Consider the following 22,816-nt stretch of genomic DNA (forward strand, 5'->3'; position numbering starts at 1 on the left):
TCTCTGAGTGGTCCCTCCCCGGGGGTATTTACGTGGGGTGGGTGTGCTTCCAGGTGCCACTTAGAGTTGAACTTGGTTTGCTGTGAATGAAGGGAGAATGGAGCTTGGGCCTTTTCCAGAGATCTAGGTTGCATGGGGACTAAGGAGACCCTGACATTAGAAGAGCATCCTCATTTCCAAAGCAGCCCCCTCTGCCCCCTGGACACCACCACCCCGCCCCTCAGTCTCTTTGCTCATGAAACTGGTTACTATCTAAATAGAAAAATACATGGAAGGTACATTCCTGGAAAGAGGAGGTTTCAGAGGCCTTTGGGTGGCAGAGAATGGAGAAGACCTGGTAGAGGTAATGGACAGGTAATGGACACGGGGAGTTCAGGCCATGCATGCACAGGTGGGCAGGGTAAGGCCAAGGTAAGATGGGGAGATAATGAGCAGTAGCCACCGCAAAGCCTCCACACAGAGCAGGGTAAGCCCCCTGGATGCCCTAGGTGACAGTGACCTAAAGGACAGGTAGCCATAGAGAATGAGCTTTATGTTGCTCTGACGGAGGTCCAGTTAATTTGAAGGCAGGCTTATGTCCACAGCCTGATAAATGCATGATCCGCTCCCCTGTGGCTCTGGTCCCATTTCCTCCTCTCGGCCTCTTGGACCCCGCTGCTCACCCTGGCCTCCCTCCTACTTCCTGACGCCACGAGAAAGCTTCTACCTCAGGGCCTCCCTGTTGCCTCCACCTGGGATGCCGCTCTCTACTCGATCACTACCTCATGCAAGAGGCCTTCTCTGACCACCGTGGCTTCCTGCCTCACAACCCCCTGCCTCCCTGCACTTGTCATCAGGAACTAATTTTGTCTGCTTCCCCCAATGGATGATAAGCTCCATAAGAACAGATTCTGTTTTGTTTACTTCTGAAGATTGCTTAGCACATGCAAGCCTCATGAAATATTTGTTGAACGAATGTGTGAACCCAAAGCCATAAGTATATATAACATGAGTTCCATTGATTGATTGGTGTTTCAGGGTGGACCGCCTCTACAAGGAGTAGGGGTAAGGGTGGGAAACCACTGCAGTTCAGAAACCCCGATTGCAACCTCCTGAGACCCCAAGGCAGGAGCACCCGGCTCAGCTGCTCCCAAATCCCTGAACCGTAGGAACTATGTGCGCTAATAAATGTTTGTTATTGTTTTAAAATGCTACCTGTTGGAGTGATTTCTTTCACTGTGGCAGATAATTCTCACAAAGGCATGGGGGTGGGCCAACCCAGGTGTGAGTTGATATGGGATGACCAGCATTGTGTCTCTCACTGGTTAACTGTGCAGCCCCTTTCCGCTTCCGGAGCCAGCTGGTCCCAATTTGATTCTGCAACTCTTATTAGCCACAAATGCCACCCGTATCCTCAATAAACTTTATTTAGACACAAATAGACACAACAGAAAATACATACACAGATACAGATTATTTTCTCTACAGGATGAACAGACATCACAAAGGGAATTTAAAAAGTAGGTGCATGGAATGTAAGAAAATATTGCAAAGTCCTGGTTCACTCACACTTAACACAGACACATATTTCAGAGGGAGACAGGGATACTCCATCCCTACGGTAAGCTCAGTTGATCTGTAACAGTGCACAGGTGTTGGGAAGGTACTCTTGAAGTGACAGAATGCTCACAACACTAGCAGGACTCTGTTTAAACAAAAGACAGAATCGAGGAGCCGGACCCCGCACAGATGCTCTGCAAGCTGCCAGCGAGGTCCTAAAGCAGCTTGGCAGAAAGGCTACATTAGCTGTCATCTTGCGGCTTGAAGGTCTGCGGAACCTCCACCGTGGTGTGCGCGCCATAGAGTTTACAGAGACACACGGAGGACGTGGCGACTCGACATGCATGCTGGCTTCGAAACCCACGGTACAGAGCATTGACAACAGGTTATAAAATGTGGCTTTGGAAAAAAAAGGAATAATAGCCAAGAAGACAACGAATGCTTTGCAAATGCTGCACATCCACGGCAGTGTTTCCCACTGCGCCGCCGGGGGTCCCCCACAGGGAGCCATCGGCCTCTGTGTCCTGCTCCACACCACGGTGGAGCGGGGTGGATGTCTCTTGCAAGTCTATTATTGCCCTCTAAGGTCACTCCTGTCAGAGCCACGCCTGTCACCAGAACAAGCTGCAATGGAACCACCCCACACACTCCTGTCCCGACAGGCCTCTGGCCTCCACACCATCTTCGCATTTCCGATCGGGGGTCCCTAGGCAATCTCTGTATTTTAGTAAAAAATGGTTTCCACTGTACCCTTCGTGTGTCCTCTTCCTAATGTGACAAATCCGGATGAGATGAAGTTATGGAGATCAGCTCCTCCACTTCGGTAAGCATCCTTGCCATAATGTCCTGCAAGAAGACGGGGCAGAATTACCTGCGCATCCATGACACCACAAGGACCAGCTCACCAGCAGCAGCGCTGCACTGGATTTCCAGCCAGCGGCCAAGACAGAGGTAGAAGCAATCAAGAAAAAATATATACATATACTTTTACAAATGTATATGTAAATATATAATATATAATAAAAATATAATATTTTAATAATATAAATATATAGTAATATATATCATAAATATACATATATTTAGATATAGTCAGTATATATTACTGTGCAACAAAGTGTGCATATATACATATATATATATGCATGTGTATATGTGTGTGTATATATATATATATATACATACATACACACACACACACACACACACGGCAATAAAGAAAAACCTTCTGGGAAGGTCACACTGCGAGTTGAAAGAAGAGTGGGTGGAGTGACACGTGGCTTTGGTTTTGGCATTTCTGCCTGAGCACACCAGACATCAGTCTATTTGTCCTACCATCCTCTCCTATGCCTCAGCTTCCTTCTTTCTCTTTCTTGCCTTATTCATTTGTTTTCTTTCTTCCCAAAGCATGGAGGCAGGGGTGTGGTCGGGATGGCTCTATGAATGTGTATGTTCACGAGTCATAGCACATCCTATGGAACCACACAGCCTGGGGCTTAGGAGAAACCAGTATCACTGAAGCTGGCAAGTAGAATGGGTCCTGAAACATTGGAGAAAGAGTTCTGTGCTGGCCTGTCCTGAATTTCTGCAACAAGATCTATCCCTTGCAGCCTAGTGCATCCGCCTACCTGGGTGGTGTGAGGAAGGACTAAGGCGGGCTAAGATTCTGGAAGAAGAAATTAAAAGAGCAGGAGAGTTAATGTTCTGTTCTGACATTTGCAATATGATTAAAATGTAGACACTGTGAAGAAAGACAGGACACCGGACACCCTGAATGCCATCCTAGGTACGTACTTATTAAAATGGAGAAGAGCCATATCTTTGTCATGTTGCCTCAAGAGCGTATTAAAAACTGTACTTACAATCCTAACAACGTGCAGAGCTACCCAAGATGTGAAGTGAAGTTAAAAGGTGGACAGAAATGCTATATTAAATACTAGAGGCCCAGTGCATGAAATTTGTGCACAGATAAGGTCCCCAGTGGCTGCCGGCTGCCGGCCAGGGCCTCCCTTCCCCCAGCTGCCTGCCACTGCTGGCCTGGGCCTCCCTTCCCGCAGTTGGCCGGCCGGCCCCCTCCCCTGGTCGAACTCCTGGTCGAACTCCTGGTCAAGGGGACACTTTGTATATTAGGCTTTTATTATATAGGATAATCACAAAGCTGCAGAAAATTCCCACCAGTGCATTTAAAAGAAAAAGATGGAAAGAAAATTCACCTGGTACTGACAACTGTCTTCAGGTAGTTGGAACACAACTTCTCTCCTTTCAATGTTTCTATATTTCCCAAGGTTTATTTTTCTATAACAAGTATGTAACTTTTATAATTTAAATAGGTGAAATGAATTTCTAATAGAAAAATGTGTGACTAGTGTAAAGGCAATGTAAACCATACTTTTTCTTAGCAGACCACCTTGCGCATTAGCAGATCTCAAACTTGGGTGCAGGTCAGAATCTTCTGGAAGTTTTTAAAAACACGGCTGTCTAGACACTACTCTGGGGTTCTGATCCACTTGGCAGGGCCTGGGCTTGGGGAAGCGTTTTTGTGAGGAGCTCTCTAGGTGGCTGTCATGTGCCACAGGGAAGGAGAACACTGCCTGGAGCACATGGAGACACGGCCTAAGTGCGTTTACTCACGAGGGCTCAAGGACCACCTGCTGGGACCCAGGTGGGTGCCAGAACCACCCACTATGTAAGTTCCCAGCTCCCTAATGCTCCCTCGCCCTTCCTTCTCCCACATCAGCCGTTCTCAAACCTGAGTGTGGATCAGAAAAAACAGGAGAGCATGTTCAAACAGACTACCAGTCCCCTGCCAGAGTTTCTGGTTAGTAACATCTGGGATGGGGCACAAGATTCTGCATTTCTGTCAAGTTGCCTGGGGATGCTGGGCCGATGAGCCCAGGGACCAACTCTGGGAACCACTGTCCCAGCGCATCAGGAGCATAAGAAAACGGTACTGCTGTTTCCTTCAGCCCCTCCACTCTGAATAAGTGTCTCATTCCTCAGGGCACACAGCTTTCCATGAGGAACTCTCTTGCAATAAAATACTGGGTTTGCAGCCCAGAATTTTATAGAAGAGAAGAATTATTGGAGCTGAACTAAGAGGCTTCTGCCCAGATCCCAAGCCATATCACAGCCCCAGAAACCAGACTTTAGTACTTAGAGAAACTCATCTTCATCAGGGAATGAAGGAGGAAGGGAAGGGCTGAGGGAAGGGGTGAGCTACAAGTCCCAGGGACAGAGGGACCCTTGTCCTGTAACGCAATCACTTTCCATCCCATCTCCTGACAACAGAAGAGTAAGGAAAGGAAGTAATAAATCAGAACCCTCATAAATTTGGATCTCATTAATTCAGGACCTGTGATACACCCTGCAGAATCTGGGCTGGTTTATTTTTGTGCTCCTTATAAATAAAAATTTTGATAAACAAATCAATATGGAGGAAGCTGGAACATAAAATGGTGCCTGTGCTACTTACAATTATCTTTATCTGTCAGCTGGAACAAGCTGCCTTGGGACTTTGCCCTAGTGCTTTGGGGCTGTGCTGTCAGAAAGGAAACTGACATTTCCTGATCACCTACTATGTGCCAGGCAGAGGGACAGCTGGAAATACAGCTTAATTTTTTGCACAATAATTATGAACACATTGTAGCATGATACAATTTACAAAGATTCTTCACATATGCTATTTATTTAACACTTGTATCACTACTGCATGGTAAGTTGTCTAATACTGTTTATTTCCCCATTTTATTGATGGAAAATCTGAGGTCAAAGTCCACAATCTTTCCACAACTCGTACCCTTGGAACCTCACCCTGGGGCCTGCCACGTGCTGTGGTGCTGAGTCGTCAGCTGGGACCCAGTGGGCACGCTGAGCCAGAATTCCGCCTGCGGACGAACAAGTGCAGCGAAGTTGGTGCTCAGAAGTGTTGAGCTTCAAGGACTGAGGTTTTAAATTGAGAAAAGCAAGGATATGCTGAGGGGCCAGGATCAAGAGCACTGGACAGGAATAAAGAATTTATGGTCAAAGCAGTTTGGAAATCACTGAGTTAAATGAAAAGTAACCATGGAAACCATGTCCAAGGACCTGCCCGAGAGCACCCCACTCTCCAGGGAGCCTTCAGACTTTTCAAAGTCGTCTCTTGGGACACTTTTGAGGAGGGCACAGTGGCAGTTTCTGCTTTTGCTCAAGCCAGGCTCCTCAGACGTGGACACATCAGACTTACCTGGATGGCACACAGATTGCCGGGTCCCAGTCCCGGAAGTCCTCCTGTAGTAGGTCAGAGGGGAGGCCTGATCATGTGCATTTCTAGCAAGTTCTCAGGTGATGCTGCTGATAACCCAGGACCGGGAACCACACTTTATGAATATTGTGTTAGAGAGAACTAGCCACAGGTCACTCCCCCGCTGGATACAGAAGGTCAAAGTCCAGAAGATTTATGTCTTCTGTGTCCTCCAAAGAGCTGGTTTAGCCTGAGCGAGGGCAGTGTGAGGAGAAGAATGGCTGGTAAAAGTGGAGCCTACACAGTGGACAGTCAGAGAGAGGGGAGCCAGCCCCTTGTCTGCCCTGGTGATACACTGAGTTCATCAGGTGATGATGTGAATGGTATGAACGGGGATCACAGACTCCTTTAGTCACAACACAAACTACCACGTCATTCTCCGTCTGGAGTCCTGAGGCAGGAGGCCAAGGGAGTGCAGACACTCACCAAAGTGCATTTGCAGAGAAATAGCTATATAACCAGCAGGGCTCCAGGGAGAAATATGCAAGAGCTCTGTGGGCACCCCTGTGCGGAGTGTGGGCACCCCTGCACTGAGTGAGAGCACGCCCATGTCACATCAGATGGCCCCAGCTAGTAACAAGGGTGGCCTCGGGCTGCACAGCGTGCCTGCCACTGCCTGGACGGAACTGTACAAAGCGGCACACCCGCCAGTCTACCGCTTCCCCTCACCATCCCTATCACGGGGAGTCACAGCACAGCTGCCTGCAGGAGACAGGTGAGAACTAAAGAGAAGTCTGAGGCTTGTTCTGGGAGATGCTGGCGGCTCTGATCGCAAGGCAGCCCTGAGTGAGGAGGGCTGTGTAAAAGGAGGGCTGTGTTTCTGTGTAAAAGAGATTTGCTACAAGAAACAGGAGGGACAATTAGGTAATATCTGAACGGTGATCTCAATAAGACTTAAGAGAACGTTGCATCTGTGAAATTACATCAACAGCCACAGAGAGAAGCAGACTGATCAGGAAAAGTTCAGCTCAGCTGCACTGTGGACAACAGAGGGGATACTGAAGGAAACTGGTGAAGAAAACCCGAACAAGAGAGGTGGATGAAGGACAGAGAGACAGAAACAAGGGGAGAAAAGAAGGGACAGGACATCTACGGTAGCTACTATTTCTTTTTTTAAAAATCTATATATATAAAAGGCTAATATGCTAAGTGTCCAACCGTCCTAATGGCATGACGTGCACTGACCACCAGGGGGCAGATGCTCAATGCAGGAGCTGTTGAGCTGCAGTGACTTGGCAGTGGCAGTTCTCAGGTGATGCACCCCAAAACCAGAGAGGAGGGAGCCCAATTCCTCCTGGGCCTGCACAATTCCACCTTCGGCCATGGGTTATGTTGTTGCTGGGGCCCTGAATCTGGTTTAATGCACATTTGCATTTGCATTCTACACCCTGTATGACAGCAACTTTGCAGAGTGCCCTCTCGCACTCCAGGACCCCTCGGGGGATGTCAGAGAGCCGATTTCGGCCTGATCCCTGCAGGCCAGGCCGAGGGACCCCTCCTGCTGAGGGACCCTGCTCACTCCACAGATGCCAGGGAGGGACCATGGGAGGCTGGCTCCAGGGCATATCTGGCCCGTCTCGCCCAGTCCCGCCCCGCTGGCCACCTTCTAATTAATTTCCTTTCAATGTGCATGAATCTGTGCACCGGGTCACTAGTATACCGTACTTTCCGGCATATAAGACAACTTTTTAACCCAGGAAAATCTTCTCAAAATCGGGGGTCTTATATGCCAGAAAATACGGTAGGTTAGAAAAATCTCTGACAATGTATATCAGATTGCTTAAAACCCAAATACCGTATTTTCTGGCGTATAAGACCCCCAACTTTTGAGATTTTCCTGAGTTAAAAAGTCGTCTTATATGCCAGAAAATACGATACATATTTTTTTATTTCAGAGAGGAAAGAAGGAGAGGGAGAGATAGATAGAAACATGAATAGTGAGAGGGAATCACTGATCGGCTGCCTCCTGCATGTCCACACTCGGAACCGAACCTGTAACCTGGACATGTGCCCTGACCGGGAATCGAACTATGACCTCCTGGTTCATATGTCGATACTCAACCAGTGAGCCATGCTGGCTGGGCTGGAAGTTACTATTTCATATAATATTTCCAGAAAAGGAACAGAAGGGGTAATTCAGATGAAATTATTAAAATTTATCTTTTCTGATGGAAGATTTTACTTTTTAGATTAACAAAAGGACCAAGCATCAGACTATATATTAGAAGGGCCAGTATCTAAGTATACTCTAGTGAAATCCCATTTAAAAACATAAAAGGAAAAAACCATTTTCATAAAACATCAAGCCCACAGGAAGTGAAACAACCTCCCCAGGGTTTTGAAAATTATTTCTGCAGAGGCCGGACAGGTACTGGTTGCAGAACACACTCTGGACACGCAGACAAGACTCCAACCTCTTTATGCATCAGTCTCCTCAAATGCAAAAGGGAACCAATAATAATACCCATTTCATAGGTTGTTGAGAAGATTAAATGAGCTAATATATATAAGGCACTTAGAACAATACTACTAAGTGCTACCTAAGGGTTTGCCAATATTTTTGAGTAGAGGTTTTTTTATTCCATGACTCTAAAACTCATTAAAAATAATGGAAAAAAAAAGAGAGAAACAATAGAAAAACTTTCTTCAGAAAAAAATACCAGACACACATACATACAAATACAGAAAAATTAATTCAAAGACAACTAGAGACCTAAATATGAAAAAAATCAAACTTTAATCTGTTAGAAAAGAATATTACAGAATATGTTAATGATATCAAAGCTGGGAGGGGTTTTAAAACAGGAATCAAAAGGTACAGACTATAAAATCCTCAACAAAATATTAGCAAATCCGATCCAGAAAGACATCAAAAAGATCATACACCATGACCAAGTGGGATTTATTCCAGGGATGCAAGGCTGACACAATATTCTCAAATCTATAAATATGATACATCACATAAACAAATTGAAAGACAAAAGTCACATGATCATATCAATAGATGCAGAAAAAGCATTCAACAAAATCCAACACCCATTTTTGATAAAAACTGCCAGCAAAGTGGGAATAGAAGAATCCTATCTCAATATAATAAAGACCATATATGACAAACCTACAGCCAATATCTTCAATGTGTAGAAACTAAAACCATTTTCCCCAAGAACAGGAATTAGACATGGATGTCCACTTTCACCACTCTTATTCAACACTAGAGGCCCGTTGCAGGAAGATTCCTGCAAGAATAGGGCTTCCTGTGGCGGTCTCTGCCACCTCGCCTGCTTCCCTCCCTTCTCTGCCACCCTGCCTGCTTCCCTCCCTTCTCCGCCGCCCCACCTGCTTCCCTCCCTTCTCTGCCATCCCGCTTGCTTGTTTCTCCTCAGCTTTGCTCCCTTCTGCAGCGCTTGGCTTCCTTCTACGCTGTCTTCAGTCTTTGCTCTGAGCCTGGATATGAAAATTAACTGCCATCTTGGTTGGGTTAATTTGCATACTTGCTCCTGATTGGCTGGTGGGCAGGGCTTGTGGGCATAGAAGAGGTACGGTCAATTTGCATGTTTCTCTTTTATTAGATAGGATAGTATGGGAAGTGCTAGCTACAGCAATCAGTCAAGAAGAAAACATAAAGGCATCCAAATTGGAAAGGAGGAAGTAAAACTCTCATTATTTGCTGATGACATGATATTGTACATAGAAAACCCTAAAGACTCCACCAAAAAACTACTAGATTTAATAAAGAAATTTGTCAATGTAGCAGGATACAACATTAACACCCAGAAATCTATGGCATTTTTATACACCAATAATGAATTCTCAGAGAGAGAAATTAAACAATCCCATTTACCATTGCAACAAAAAAATTAAGGTACTTAGAAATAAACTTCACCAAGGAGGTAAAAGACTTGTACTCAGAAAACTACAGGACACTGAAAAAAAGAGCTAGAGGAAGCTAGAGCTGCGTTCATGGATTGGTAGAATTAACGTAATTAAAATGTCCATACTACCCAAAGCACTCTATAGATTCAATGCAATCCCTATTAAAATACCAACAGCATATTCCACAGATCTAGAACAAATACTCCAAAAATTCATATGGAACCCTGAATAGATTGTGTTGTGTAATATCCAGAACACAATCTTGAGAAGGAAGAACAAAGTTGGAGGGATCACAATACCAAATATCAAGTTATATTACAAAACCACTGTAAGCAAAAAAGCCTAATACTGGCACAAGAACAGGCATATAGATCAATGGAACAGAACAGAGAACCCAGAAATCGACCCAAGCCATTATGCTCAATTAATATTTAACTATGGAGGAAAGAGCATACAATAGAGTCAAAACAGTCTCTTCAATAAATGGTATTGGGCAAACTGGACAGATATATAGGAAAAAAATGAAACTAGACCACCAACTTTTACCATACACAAGAATAAACTCAAAATGGATAAAAGACTTAAATGTAAGTTGTGAAACCATAAAAATCCTAGAAGAAACCATAGGCAGAAAAATCTCAGACATCTCTCACAGCAATTTGTTTGAGGATACATCTCCTAAGGCAAGGGGAACTAATGAGAAAATAAACAAATGGGACTATATTAAATCAAAAGCTTCTGCACAGCAAAAGAAACCATGAACAAAAAGAAAAGGGAGCCCACTGTATGGGAGAACATATTTGGCAATGATACATCTGACAAAGGGTTAATATCCAAGATATATATGGAACTCATAAAACTTAACAATAGGAAGACAAACAATCCAATTAAAAAATGGGCAAAGGACCTATATAGATACTTCTCCAACATAGACATACAGATGGTCAAGAGACATATGAAAAAATGCTCAAAGTCACTGATCATCAGAGAGATGAAAATTAAAATGACAATGAGGTATCACTTCACACCTGTCAGAATAACTACCATCAACAAATCAACAAATGACAAGTGCTGACAAGGATGTGGAGAAAAGGGAACCCTAGTTCATTGATGGTGGGAATGCAGACTGGTGCAGCCATTAAGGAAAACAGTATGGAGTTTCCTCAAAAAATTAAATATGGAATTGCCATTTGACCCAGTGATCTCACTTCGAGGAATATATCCCAAGAAATCAGAAACACCAATCAGAAAGGATGTATACACCCATATGTTCACAGCAGCACAATTCACAATAGCTAAGATCTGGAAACAGCCCAAGTGCCCACCAGTAGATGAGTGGATAAAAAAGCTGTGGTACATTTATACCATGGAGTACTATGCAGCAGTGAAAAAGAAGGATCTCTTACCCTCTGAGACAGTATGGAGGGACCTGGAGAGTATTATGCTAAGCAAAAAAAGCCAGTCAGAGAAAGACAAGTATCACATGTTCTCAATTATGTAGAATCTAATGAACAAAATAGATCCAGAGACAGAAGCATAGAACAGACTGTGGAATCTCAGAGGGAATGTGGGGGTGGATGGGTGGGTGGGAAAAGATCAATCAAAGAACTTGTATGCAAATATGCATAACCATGGACACAGACAATAGAGTGGTGAAGGCCTGGGGCAGGGGCAGGGGGTGGGGGTGAGCTAGAAGGGGCCAATGGGGGATAAAGGGGACATCGGTAATACTTTCCACAATAAAGATTTTAGAAAGGGTACAGACTAAAGAGGAAACATCTGAAAAATTTTAAACTGTGATGCATAAAAAGCAATAATAAAACTACAAGTCAAGCACTAGAAATATATATTTACATTAATATCCAGAACACACAGATAACTTCAAATTAATCAGAAAGTAAGACAACCCGCTAGAAAAACTAAGCAGAAGAGATCATAGGCAAGTCATAGAGGAGAAAACGTGAAGGGCCCATATACACAGTGGTGTTCAATCTCACAAGTAATCAGGGAAAGCCAAATTAAAACCGTAATGAGATAGCATTTCACACCCAGTAGACTGCAAAAGTGAAGATGCTGCGACTACCGCCACAGCCAAGCAGGAACAAGACATCCCGCCCTCTCTGGTGGGAGTGTAAATTGGAAAGAACTTTGCAATGGCTTATACAGGTGAAGACGGAAAGATCATAAAACCAGCAATTCCACCTTTAGGCATATGCCCTAGGTAAATCCTCACGTAAGTGCATAATAAAATATGAGCAACATGTTAATATGCAATATTGTTTGTAATAAAGACAAACTGGGAAAAAGCCCTCTCTTCCTACCAAGAGAGAAGTGACAAATAGTGTTCTACTCATGCAATGCAACCCTACACAACCGTGCAAATTAAATGAACCAGCGCTCTCAGTATCAACATGGATGATTTCACAATTAGAGTCGAGTCCACTAAGCAAGCTGAAGAAACACATGATGACATCATCAGGATGACATCATCTGGAGCGTTTCACGCCATGCAGTACAACACTCTGTTGTTTGAGGATATGTGCATATGTGGTGTTATACAGATACAAGGAAGTTCAGGGGAATGACAGACACTGACTTCAGGAACAGATAGGCCACTTCCGGAGGTAGAGCAGGGAATGTGACTGAGGAAGGGTATAGGAAGTTCTTCTGCGTTTATTTCTTATGCTAGATAGTTGTGAAGATGTTTTCACTGCTAAATAGCTCTTTATTTTGTTTAATGACAGAGAGGTAGGGAGATAGATGATAGATAGATAGATAGATAGATAGGTAGGTAGGTAGGTAGGTAGGTAGATAGATAGAGAGATAGATAGATAATAATGGGTGAATACATAGATAGGTGCTGGATAGATAGACGATTGATAGGTCATTAGTTAGCTAGTTAGCTAGTTAGTTTTTGGTTAATGAACTGTTACCAAGGATCTTATCCACTGACAGATTATCCTCCAACAATCAAGGAAACAAAGAATCTCCAGATTTTAAGAACTCAGAGACCAAAATACCCGTCATGCCTCACCGAGGGAAAGAAAAAGCTGCCAGATAATATTCGCCCAACAAAGTAAGACTACAGAATTCCTAAACCATAAATGCACTTATTTATAACCTTCAAGCAATACATAAACCCCAGAATTCTCTAAGGAAAGATTGGTACTATAGATTCCACATTTTTAACATCAAACAAACTGTCTTTATTGATGGAAATACAGTTAAGTGATCAGAAGCCGCCCTGGAAAATCTGGTAGGCAAATAGGGCAAAGAGAGTACAACACTGAGATGAAATAAAGCCAAGAGTAGCTTCTGTGATGGGGGACAACTCTCCATCTCTTGCGCCTGCTTGAAATGCAAAGCATGCGCCCAGCGCAGACACCGGTCATCTCGGGAAGCTGACAGGGGCTCAGATGATCCGGGGCCTGCTCTGCAGTCACCTCACTGTGGGAAATATGCCACAGACGGAAATCAAAACTCTTGTCAACCCCCAGAAACATTTTAATACATGAGAGAAAGGGATTTTCCTTTGTTTACAAAAAGCTCAATCATATCAGTAATAAAAATAATAATAAAACATTAGAAAAATGCACAAGGAATATGAGTAGGTAGTTACCACCTCAAAAAAATTTAAAGACCAATGGAGATATAAAAATATGATTAATCTTAATTCATAATTAAGAAAATGCAAATCAAAATATGAAGCATTATTTTAAAAAACGAACTGGTGACCCAAGGCCAGGGGAACGGGCTCCCACTGCTGCTGATGGGAGTGTAAAGTAGTGGTGCCTACGTGAAGGGTGGGCTTTTCGCTTAGCATCTCACTGCTAGGAGTTTACCCTGCACATATGCCCTCAAGTTTTTCCATAATATTTGAGCCTGGCTACACAGTGCAGTATTGGTTGCAATAGTTTCTGTCAATGGGGGAGGGGGGGTTAAGTAAACTGGAACCCATGTCATGGAATAGTATGCAGCTGTTAAAAAGACGAGACAGAGCTGTATGTGCCGATGTGGGAAAATCTTCAAGATATTGAAAGTTTAAAAAAAAAAAGCAAGGTATAAAGCAATGCTTCAGTATGTTCCCTTTCATATAAATAAGAATAAAAATAGTATGCACAAAAAATATACAGAAACCCATGGTAGGTAGGATGATTCATACAAACCATTTTTTTTTTTGGAAATAAATCATGCATACAAAAGACTGAAACTTCCTTTCCTTTGGGGAAAGGGTCTGGAATGAAGGGAGAGAGATATTTACCTCTGAAGTTTATTACTTTCTTTACTGTGTGACTTTTCTAAACGTGCATATGCATTATTTCAATTTTTGTACTATTTACAGAGTTCATCTGGAATTAGGAAGTGGGCCATTCAATTAGGAAGTGGGCCATTCTTTGATTTCCTCTTTGTCCTTCTTTATATGCAAAATCTCTAATAAATGTCATTTTATAAAAAGAAGTATGCGGGCCAGGGAGTGAGAGGGGCCATTGTTCCTTGTGTAAATGACAAGGCATTTATCAAGCGCAGATCCTAATACCCACCTGGCAGGAGGGTGGTAAGGATTAAGTAAGATCCTGTTATAAATCATTTCATCTGCTACTCGGCAGCAATAAGCCTCAATACAGGGGAGCGCTACTCACTTGGAGACCAGTCTTTCCTCTTTCCGGGGAGGGCAACTCCCTGGGGGCCTCTTACTCTCCTGTGCCTGGAGCTGCCCTCGGGCCAGGAGTCAAGAGCAGAGGAGCTGGAGAGAGCGTGGGCTCTGCTATCTGGCCTGATGGCTCTCCTCCTCCCCCTCGCGCTCCCCCCCCCCTCCCGCCCCGAACCCCAAGGTTCCTTCCAGCTCCCTGGAGCCCACACCAAGTCTGCACATGGGGAGAGGACTGGGGCCAAGAGGCCTGTGTTCCTCTATGCCAGTGGTCGGAGCTGCCTCTATGCAGGAGGACAGTGGTCGGAGGTGCCACTGCCTCTATGCCAGTGGTCGGAGCTGCATGTGGCTCGCGAGCCGCCGTTTGCCGACCACTGCTCTATGCTGCCACTTCTTGTTGAGCAAAGGAGGCAGCTCTGAGTGCCCTCACCAAGGTGAACTGGGTGCAGGCCAGGCCTGATTGCCGATTGCATTCACAGTGACTATTTACTAGTTTAAAAATCTCTAGAGAGCAGCCACTGGGAATGCTTTAAGTATGTCACAGTTCTAGTGCTGGCTCGCAAAGCGCAGGAGGACTGTTTCTTCCAGAGCCTATTGAGTTGGCAGAGATGTCGGCAAATACTTTGGGTAACCCCACCTCTCTGGCATCTTCCCTCTGCTGACGCTGCAGTCAGGGACCCGGAGATTGTCACCAGGTGGGCTGCACACCTGGTTGATTGGGCATGGTCCTGTGCACCGAGAGGTCACTGGTTTGATTCCCGGTCAGGTATATGCCCGGGTTGCAGACTCCATCCCCAGTAGGGCGCCTGTAGGAGGCGGCCGATCAATGTTTCTCTCTCCCTCTCCCTTTCTCTCTCTCTACAATCAATAAAAACATGTTTTTAAACGGTGCTTTCATCCCATCACTCTGTTCTATGGAAAGTAGAAGCTCTCGTCAGATACAGAAGAATCAGGCTCAGGCCAGGCCAGTCGGGGGCAGAACCTGGAATACAGTTTGAGAACCATTGCACTGGGAGCAAATCCCCCAGAAAGTCATTCACAAACCAGCCCCTTTCAATCCAAATTAATGTCCCCCCAAACCATCCGTTTTATTGGTTTGGGTTTAAGAAAACTGGCACTTTGTGTTGGAAACCAAACCAAACAAACAAACAAACAAACAAACAAACACATAAATATGCACTGTACAGAGGTCTCCAGCTGTGGCTGAGGACAGACTCAAGGTCAACCTCATCCCCTGCAACAGGAAGTTCTGCTGTGGTCTCTTGTATATTATACAGCCTTTGGGGTAAGATTTTTTTTTTTTAAGAAAGCATTACATGGCTCAAAAATTAAAGTCTGAAAACGACAGCTCTAATGCATCCTCATTATTTACCAAGGGGATGAGAAAGGATTGCTTGGTGGTGACATTAATCTGCAGAGGTTTTATGAGGACTAAGCCCTCCCGGGCCCCACCACTGAGAGGGGATGGGAGAATGTTACAAGAATGAGTGTCCAAGGTCACCTTTTCCAGCTGGAATACTTACAGATGAGGAAACTGGGCCTGGGGTGGGGAAACAGAGTACAAGGTCATGGCTGCTGCTGTGACCAAACCTTCTAGGTCAGCCCGAGCTCTCCCCAGCGCCCCACGCAGCCCAGCCTCCCTCGCTCTGGAGCAAACCAGGCAGAGGTCCATTTCCATTTCAGGGGACCCAATGCGCCATTTATTTTCTCCTCAGATGTAATCCCCTTGGAAAGATGCCGAGTCTAACCAAATTCCCGTCTCTGCCTGTGATCACCGTCTCAGATATGTCTCGTTCTTGATAGCAGGACCCTGGCCAAGAGGGGTCCTGAGGCCTGGGGAGGGGAGGCCGAGGCCGAGGTGCTCTCTGCAGGAAGGAAGACTCTTTCCTGGCCCCAAACATCCTAGGAGATTCGCCAGACCTCAGAGGTGAGTTAAGAAACCTGAGAATTGGTCCTATCCCCTCTGATCTCCATGCAGACTTAGAGCGGGGCAGCCCGTGGGCACCTGGCATCTGCTCTCCTGTTTCTTTCCTTGTCTCACACTCTGCAACCCCAGCGCTCCCTACGAGTGCATCCGAATTGGTGGGGAACGGAGTGGTGCTGAAACACTCCAGTGTCTTAGGTAATTTTGTCACGTGCCTTTACCCAGAGACACTGGCAATGAATGCCTGATTCCCTAGAGGACAACATTTTTAAAAAACATTACTATTATCTCTATTTTGCAGGTGAGTCAATGGCCTCAGAGTAGTTATACAAAGTCACGGAGTGGCCACCCTGTGACTTAGGACAGGACCTAGATCCCACAATATATACTGGGGATTCCTTTCATTCAACCCTGCTTCTTGCAAAGCCATGCTTCCAGCAGCTGCTCTAGGGACCCCACTTTTCCAAAACACCTAGGAGCCCTTTATGTCCGAGGCAGTGCAGAATGGGAAATTAGAGAGAGACAATTTTTAGGGGCTATTATTTTTTTTTTCAGACTTTATTGCCTAAAGGGATGGCAATTTAATTGGACTATTATATATATTATATATCTCTGAAAATTTATCAGTGAGTGATGGTTCATTAAAATTTCAAGCCTCTTTACATTGATTTGGGTTAAGTGTTTGTTGTCATGGTGAGTGAGGCAGCTTGGCAAATCTGAGATGAGAGTACAAAACAAGGTGAGGGAAACTAGGCATAGCATCTCGTGTAGCCTTAGAATTCACCGCGTTAATGTCCGTGTGACTGTTCACATGGGTCCTTCTGGGAGCAAAGCAACACTGCCCACTCTGGGTCCCAGGAAAAGTCCCAGGGAGCCATGATTGACACGGGCAGGGTGGGGGAAGGGGTGTGGCCTCACCTGGAGCAGATATGCTCTGATCAGCCTCCTTTCCCTCTCCTGCCAGGTGGGGGGTGGAGAGTAGGGGGTGGGGGGAGGGAATGCACTCCTGCTAGGAGGACAGAACGCTGCAGGGGAGCATGCGGGGGAAATTATCCACAAGAACTTCCCCCAACACTGTCGGCTCTTGGGGGTGAACTCTTGCAATTTCCTCCACCCTCAGACCCGCCACTCCCAGGGGCAGGAGCAGGGCATTGATGCCTCTGAGGGGCGAGATGTCGAACACGTCTCCGTGTTCCCCTATTTCTCCGTTGGGTGTGGTGAATTTATTAGTGCGCACCCAGGCCCCAGGCTCCTGGTAATCTCACTGGGGAGGCCATTGTGCTCCTCTGCCCTGCTCCTGTGGGGGCCATCCCTGTCAGCAGCAGAGCCAGGCCCCTGGCTCCCCTCTGCTCTCAGACACTTGGTCCTCTTCATTCAGGGGGTGCGAGGCAGAGCACAGCCCTCCTCAGACCGCCTGGCCAGCCCCTTCCCTGCGGGCCCTGCTCCTCCTATGGGTTCCCAAGGCTGGATCACGAATGTGGAGGTGGCAGGCCCTTCGTTTGACCTCTGTGCATGGCAGCACCAGGAGTTGGCCAGGGAGAGGCAACAGCAGGAGGGGGGGCGTGAGGGGGGCAGGAAGAGTGCGGCTGTACCCTGGCCCCTCCACAAGGGCTGCGGGAGCGCCTCCCTAGCAGCCCTCCTCCTTGTGCCAGTCCCTGCTCCCTCTCTGCCCCTCAGCCCTGGAATGAAAAGGCAGGCCACGGTCGCCTGTCCCCTCCCATTTACATCTTTTCATAATGGCTTTGTGAAACTCTTCTCCAAGGGCCATGTCTTTCCTGCCCAGACTCTGATAAACCATCCGTCTCCATCCAGAGCCTCCCTCCCCCTCCTCATCCAGGTGAGATTCCATGGTGTGAACCCTGATGTCTTCATCTGAAAATGAGACTGATAATAACAGTACTTAATGAGGGTTTTGTGATAATCAAATTATCACAAAAAGTGTTTAAGATCTTGAGGAGATAACACTAAACAATAAATCATAGCTCCTGCCATTCAAGGCCTGAGCAAGTGAGCCAGGCTGGGCAAAGCCACGCACGGAATCCTGTGTGGGAGGGTCTGCACTCTGGAGCCACACTGACCAGGTGGCTCCATCGCGGCTCCGTTTCTCATTAGCTGTGTGGGTTAACAATGAGTTAACCTCCCACTTCACTCCTCAATAATATGGGGAATACAGTGTCCCCCACCGCACAGCGTGATTGAAAGGATACGTGTGGAGAGTTTAGAACGGTGCCTGGAATATGTGAAGCATGGCGTGTTTGCTGTTGTCACTGTCACTGCCCAGGGTCTCGGAATTAATGACCGACATTCTGCGACGCCCCTCAGCCCTGTGGTGCTCTGCTGTCCTTCCCTGGAACGTTCGCTCTTCCACTTTCCAAGTGTCTGTAAGGTTTCTCTGGCTCCTGGAACCTCCAACACCTCCCGCGCTTCAGCTGATGGCCTTGCTTCCTCCTCCACAAGAAACTGAAGCAGGAAGACGGGAACACTCGCACTCACAGGGAGTTTACATCCATGCTCTCCCTGTGTCCCTGCTGGCAAAGGGGCACCATGCCCTGGTTCCTGTCCCAGCCGAAAGAGCTGACAGCAGGAAGTCACCTTCACCTCACACTTTGTTCTCAGTTCTTTCCTGTCTGACTTGTGTGTTCATCTCTCCACTGACGTATTCTTGTCAGCAACAGCCATGGTCATAATGGATAAAGGCCATCCTAATTCACTATGACCTCATCTTAACTTGATTGCATCTGAAAGAATCCTATTTCCAAATAAGGTCACACTCACAGGTACAGGAATTAGGACTTCAACATATCTTTTTAGGGGATACAATGCAACCTATGACATCGGTCAGAAAAGAAGATTATTTAAACAGCCCCCAAACTGCCTCTCCTCTAGGCATCCTCATCATCACTTACCCCATGCGAGACCTGATCCCTAAGGACTATGCACAAAACCTGCCTCACATGCAGCCGCTCTTGCCCATCTCTCCTGCCACCTCCTCAGCAGAGCCAGCACCACCTCTCACCTGCAACAGGACCAGCCTTCCTACCTGCCTCTTCATCCACTCCCATCTGTTCCATACACAGCACAACTAAAAGTAATCTAAACATAGACATCGGATCATGCTAAGCCTCTTCTAACAACCTTTCAAGGCTGCATAACGCACTCAATTAAAAATGTACAATGATCTGCAAGACACACCATGCCAATGCCCTGCAGTTTCGCTCCCTCATCCCCTTTCCTTGGATTCCTGTTCTTCATGGCCCGCTCAGGCCTGTCTGCCAGCCTCTGCATTCACCCCTTCCTCCGCCTGCAATACTCTGTCCTCAGATGCGTGCAAGCCTAGATTCTTCTTAATCATTTAGGTCTTATTCCAAATGTCAACTCCTAAGAGAGACCTTCGCTAATCACCCCATCTACTGTAGGCTCCCCAACATTCTCTATCACAGTATTTGACTTTCATCATGTGCATGAATTGTTATATAAAACTATCTTATTCACCTATTTGGTTGTTGTTTTTTGCATGTACTCCCTCTTATACCCTAGTGAAGGAAAACTCAGTATCTAGAACAGTGCTGGGCATACACTGCACCCCCTAGATAGCTGTCAATGGAATAAATGAATGTCTTCTCAATCTCATCTTCATAAACTCATGCCAATTGCCTTAGAGAACCTTAAACAATAAGAACATATTTATGCTTTGACAATTTCAACCAATAATGTCTTTATATGTAGGAAAATTTTAACTGGATAAAGGATTTCTTGACCTTAATTATATCAGTTGCAGTAATAATAATCTATTTATATAAAAGGCTAATATGCTAAGTGTCCTTCCTACCATCTAACCAGTCACTATGACACACACTGACCACCAGGGGGGCAGATGCTTAACACAGGAGCTGCCGAGCTGCAGTGACTTGGCAGCAGCGGTTCTCGGGTGATGCATCCTGAAACCAGAGAGGAGGGAGCCTGATTCTTCACGGGCCCGGCGATTCCACCTTTGGCCATGGATTATGCTGTTGCTGGGGCACTGTCAACCCCAAATCCTGTTTACTGCACACTTTCATTTGAGTTCCACACCCTGTACAATAGCAACTTTGCAGAGTGCCCTCTTGCACTCCAGGACCCCTCAGGGGATGTTAGAGAGCTGGTTTTGGCCCGATCCCCACAGGCCAGGCTGAGGGACCCTACCTGCTACAGGGACCCCACTCACTCTGCAGATGCCCTTCGAGCCATGGTAACACCCCAGTTGCAGCCACCGGGAGGGACCACAGGAGGTTGGCTTCAGGGTGTGTCCAGCCCATCTCACCCAGTCCCACCCTGCCAGCCACCTTCTAATTAATTTCCTTTTAATGTGCACAAATCCATGCACTGGTTCACTAGTAATCTACACTAATAAAAGAGAAACATGCAAATTAACCATCACTTCACTACACCCACAAGCCATGCCCACCAGCCAATCAGGAGTGAGTATGCAAATTAACCCAACCAAGATGGCAGCTGGCCACGGAGCTGGAGCAAGCAGGAGGCTTGGGTTGCCCCCAGTAATGGAGGAAGCCAAGCTTCCTGCCCACCCTGGCCGGCCCTGGCTTCTGCTCAAGGCTACAAAGTTTCAATTATAGAAGATAAATAAATTCTAGATACTTGCTTCCAGCAGGCCCTGGCCTCCACTTAAGGAGGCGCTGAAAAAAAAAAGAAAAAAAGGAAAAAAGGAGGGGCTGGGACCTTGGGTCACGGGGGGGTGGGGGTAATCAGGCCAGGATGGGATGGCAGGGGCCGTTGGGGGTAATCAGACCAGCAGGGGGGCCAGTTGGGGGTGAGCAGGTCGTCAGTGGGGGTCAGTTGGAGGTGATCAGGACAGTGGGGAGGGGGCAGTTTGGAGTGAGAAGGCCAGCGGCGGGGGGCACTTGGGGGTAAGCAGGCTGGCATGGGTGGCAGTTGGGGGTGATCAGGCTGGCAGGGGGGCAGTTGGGGGTGAGCAGGCTGGCAGGCAGAGTGGTTAGGGGCAATCAGGCAGGCAGGCAGCAGGTGAGCGGCTGGAGCCAGCAGTCCCAGATTGTGAGAGGGATGCCCGACTGCCGGTTTAGGCCCAATCCCTGTAAACAGGCAGTAGGACATCCTTCGATGGGTCCCAGATTGGAGAGGGTGCAGGCTGGGCTGAGGAACACGCCCCACGCACGAATTTTGTGCACCGGGCCACTAGTAATAATAATAACAACAGGAGCTATTATAGTTATTTAATCCTGAGAGTGTTTATGAGCCAGACCCTCTGCTTTATAACCATTATCTCATTTAATCTTCCTAAAACCTCTGGAGGTGGGCAAGAGTAACTTTTATCTTTTACTTGAGGAAACTGAATCTCAGTCTTTAGGTATTTTTCTCCTATTCACATATCTCATTGGTCGATGGCCTAGGGCTGAAAAACAAGTTTATTATGGCTTAAAAATTTTAATGCTTTTAACCACAATGAGATACCACTAGACATCCACCAGAATGGCTAAAATGAAGAAGACTGGCAATATCAAATGTTGTTAAAAAAATGGAAATGACCAGAAGGCCCATAAAATGGAGACTGAATAAATATACTGTGAATATTCATGAATGGGATACTGTACACAGTGTGAACTACTGGCATATGTAACAACACAGATGACTCTCACAGGTATTATGTCAAGTGAAAAGCTAGACAGAACACAGTACACACCAGATGACTCCATCCATATGAAGACCAAGACCAAGTTCTTTTGAAAGAGACTCAAAAAGAACAGGCAAAGCTATTTGATAATTACAGAAGCAGAATAGTGGTTACCTCCAGAGGTTAAATATATATCGGGAAGGGGCCACAGGGAATCATACAGGGTGATGGAAATGTTCTATATTTTTATCGAGTGCTGGATAAAGAGGTGGGGATGGATGGTCAGATGGGTAGGTAGATAGATGAGAGAGAGATGATAGATAGACATGTGAAAAGGAGCATTGACTTATATACTTAAGATCAGTACACATTCCATATTTTAGGATTTATGTTATACCTCAATTTTTAAAATCTATGCTTTACCCTTGCCGTAAATATGTTACAGGTTCCAGCACAGGAGGAATGGGGAAACTGAGACAGGAAAGTTAAGACAAGGCCAAAGAGTGTGGGCAATCTGCAGCCAGCTTGTAACTAACAAGCCATTATCTTCCCCAGCCAAGGAAACTTGAGAGCAGATGGTTAAAAAAAACTTCCCTAAAGAGAGAATGCAGAAAGGGAGTGGGGAAGAGAAAAGGAAAAAGGGCAGTTTTACTCCCTAAGCAGTCAAAAGGGACCTTGAGAATCTGTACCAAAATATTCAGCAAAGGAACTTTGAAGCCTATAGTCAGGCGGGTATATAACACCTCAGACCCCCCCCTACCCCAACTCAGTCTTCAGATGAGCTGAGAGCCCGGCTGCGCTTCATAAACCAGATGTACAGGTTTACTTGCTTTGCTTTTTCCATAACGGACATGCTTTAATTGCTTTAGTAAATTGGCTTTTCACAATGCAGTCAAGGTCTCGTGTATAAATTCATTTACACGAGAA

At 46.0% G+C, this 22,816-nt stretch overlaps 1 protein-coding gene across 3 annotated transcripts in view; it reads right to left on the minus strand.

Annotated features, from left to right (window-relative positions):
* The window catches only part of SHISA6 (shisa family member 6), a 287,584-nt gene that overhangs the window by 139,265 nt on the left and 125,503 nt on the right, over positions 1–22,816 (minus strand). For 2 of the 3 annotated variants that reach the window (XM_054709461.1, XM_054709460.1), the window contains exon 3: positions 2,290–2,385. The exons of the other annotated variant lie outside the window; for it this stretch is intronic. In XM_054709461.1, coding sequence (XP_054565436.1) covers positions 2,290–2,385 — 96 coding nt within the window. The remainder of the gene's footprint in view (positions 1–2,289; positions 2,386–22,816) is intronic. 3 annotated transcript variants of the gene reach the window in all.

The sequence above is a fragment of the Eptesicus fuscus genome, chromosome 20 (assembly GCF_027574615.1).
Source record: "Eptesicus fuscus isolate TK198812 chromosome 20, DD_ASM_mEF_20220401, whole genome shotgun sequence".
NCBI classification, from domain to species: Eukaryota; Metazoa; Chordata; class Mammalia; order Chiroptera; family Vespertilionidae; genus Eptesicus; species Eptesicus fuscus.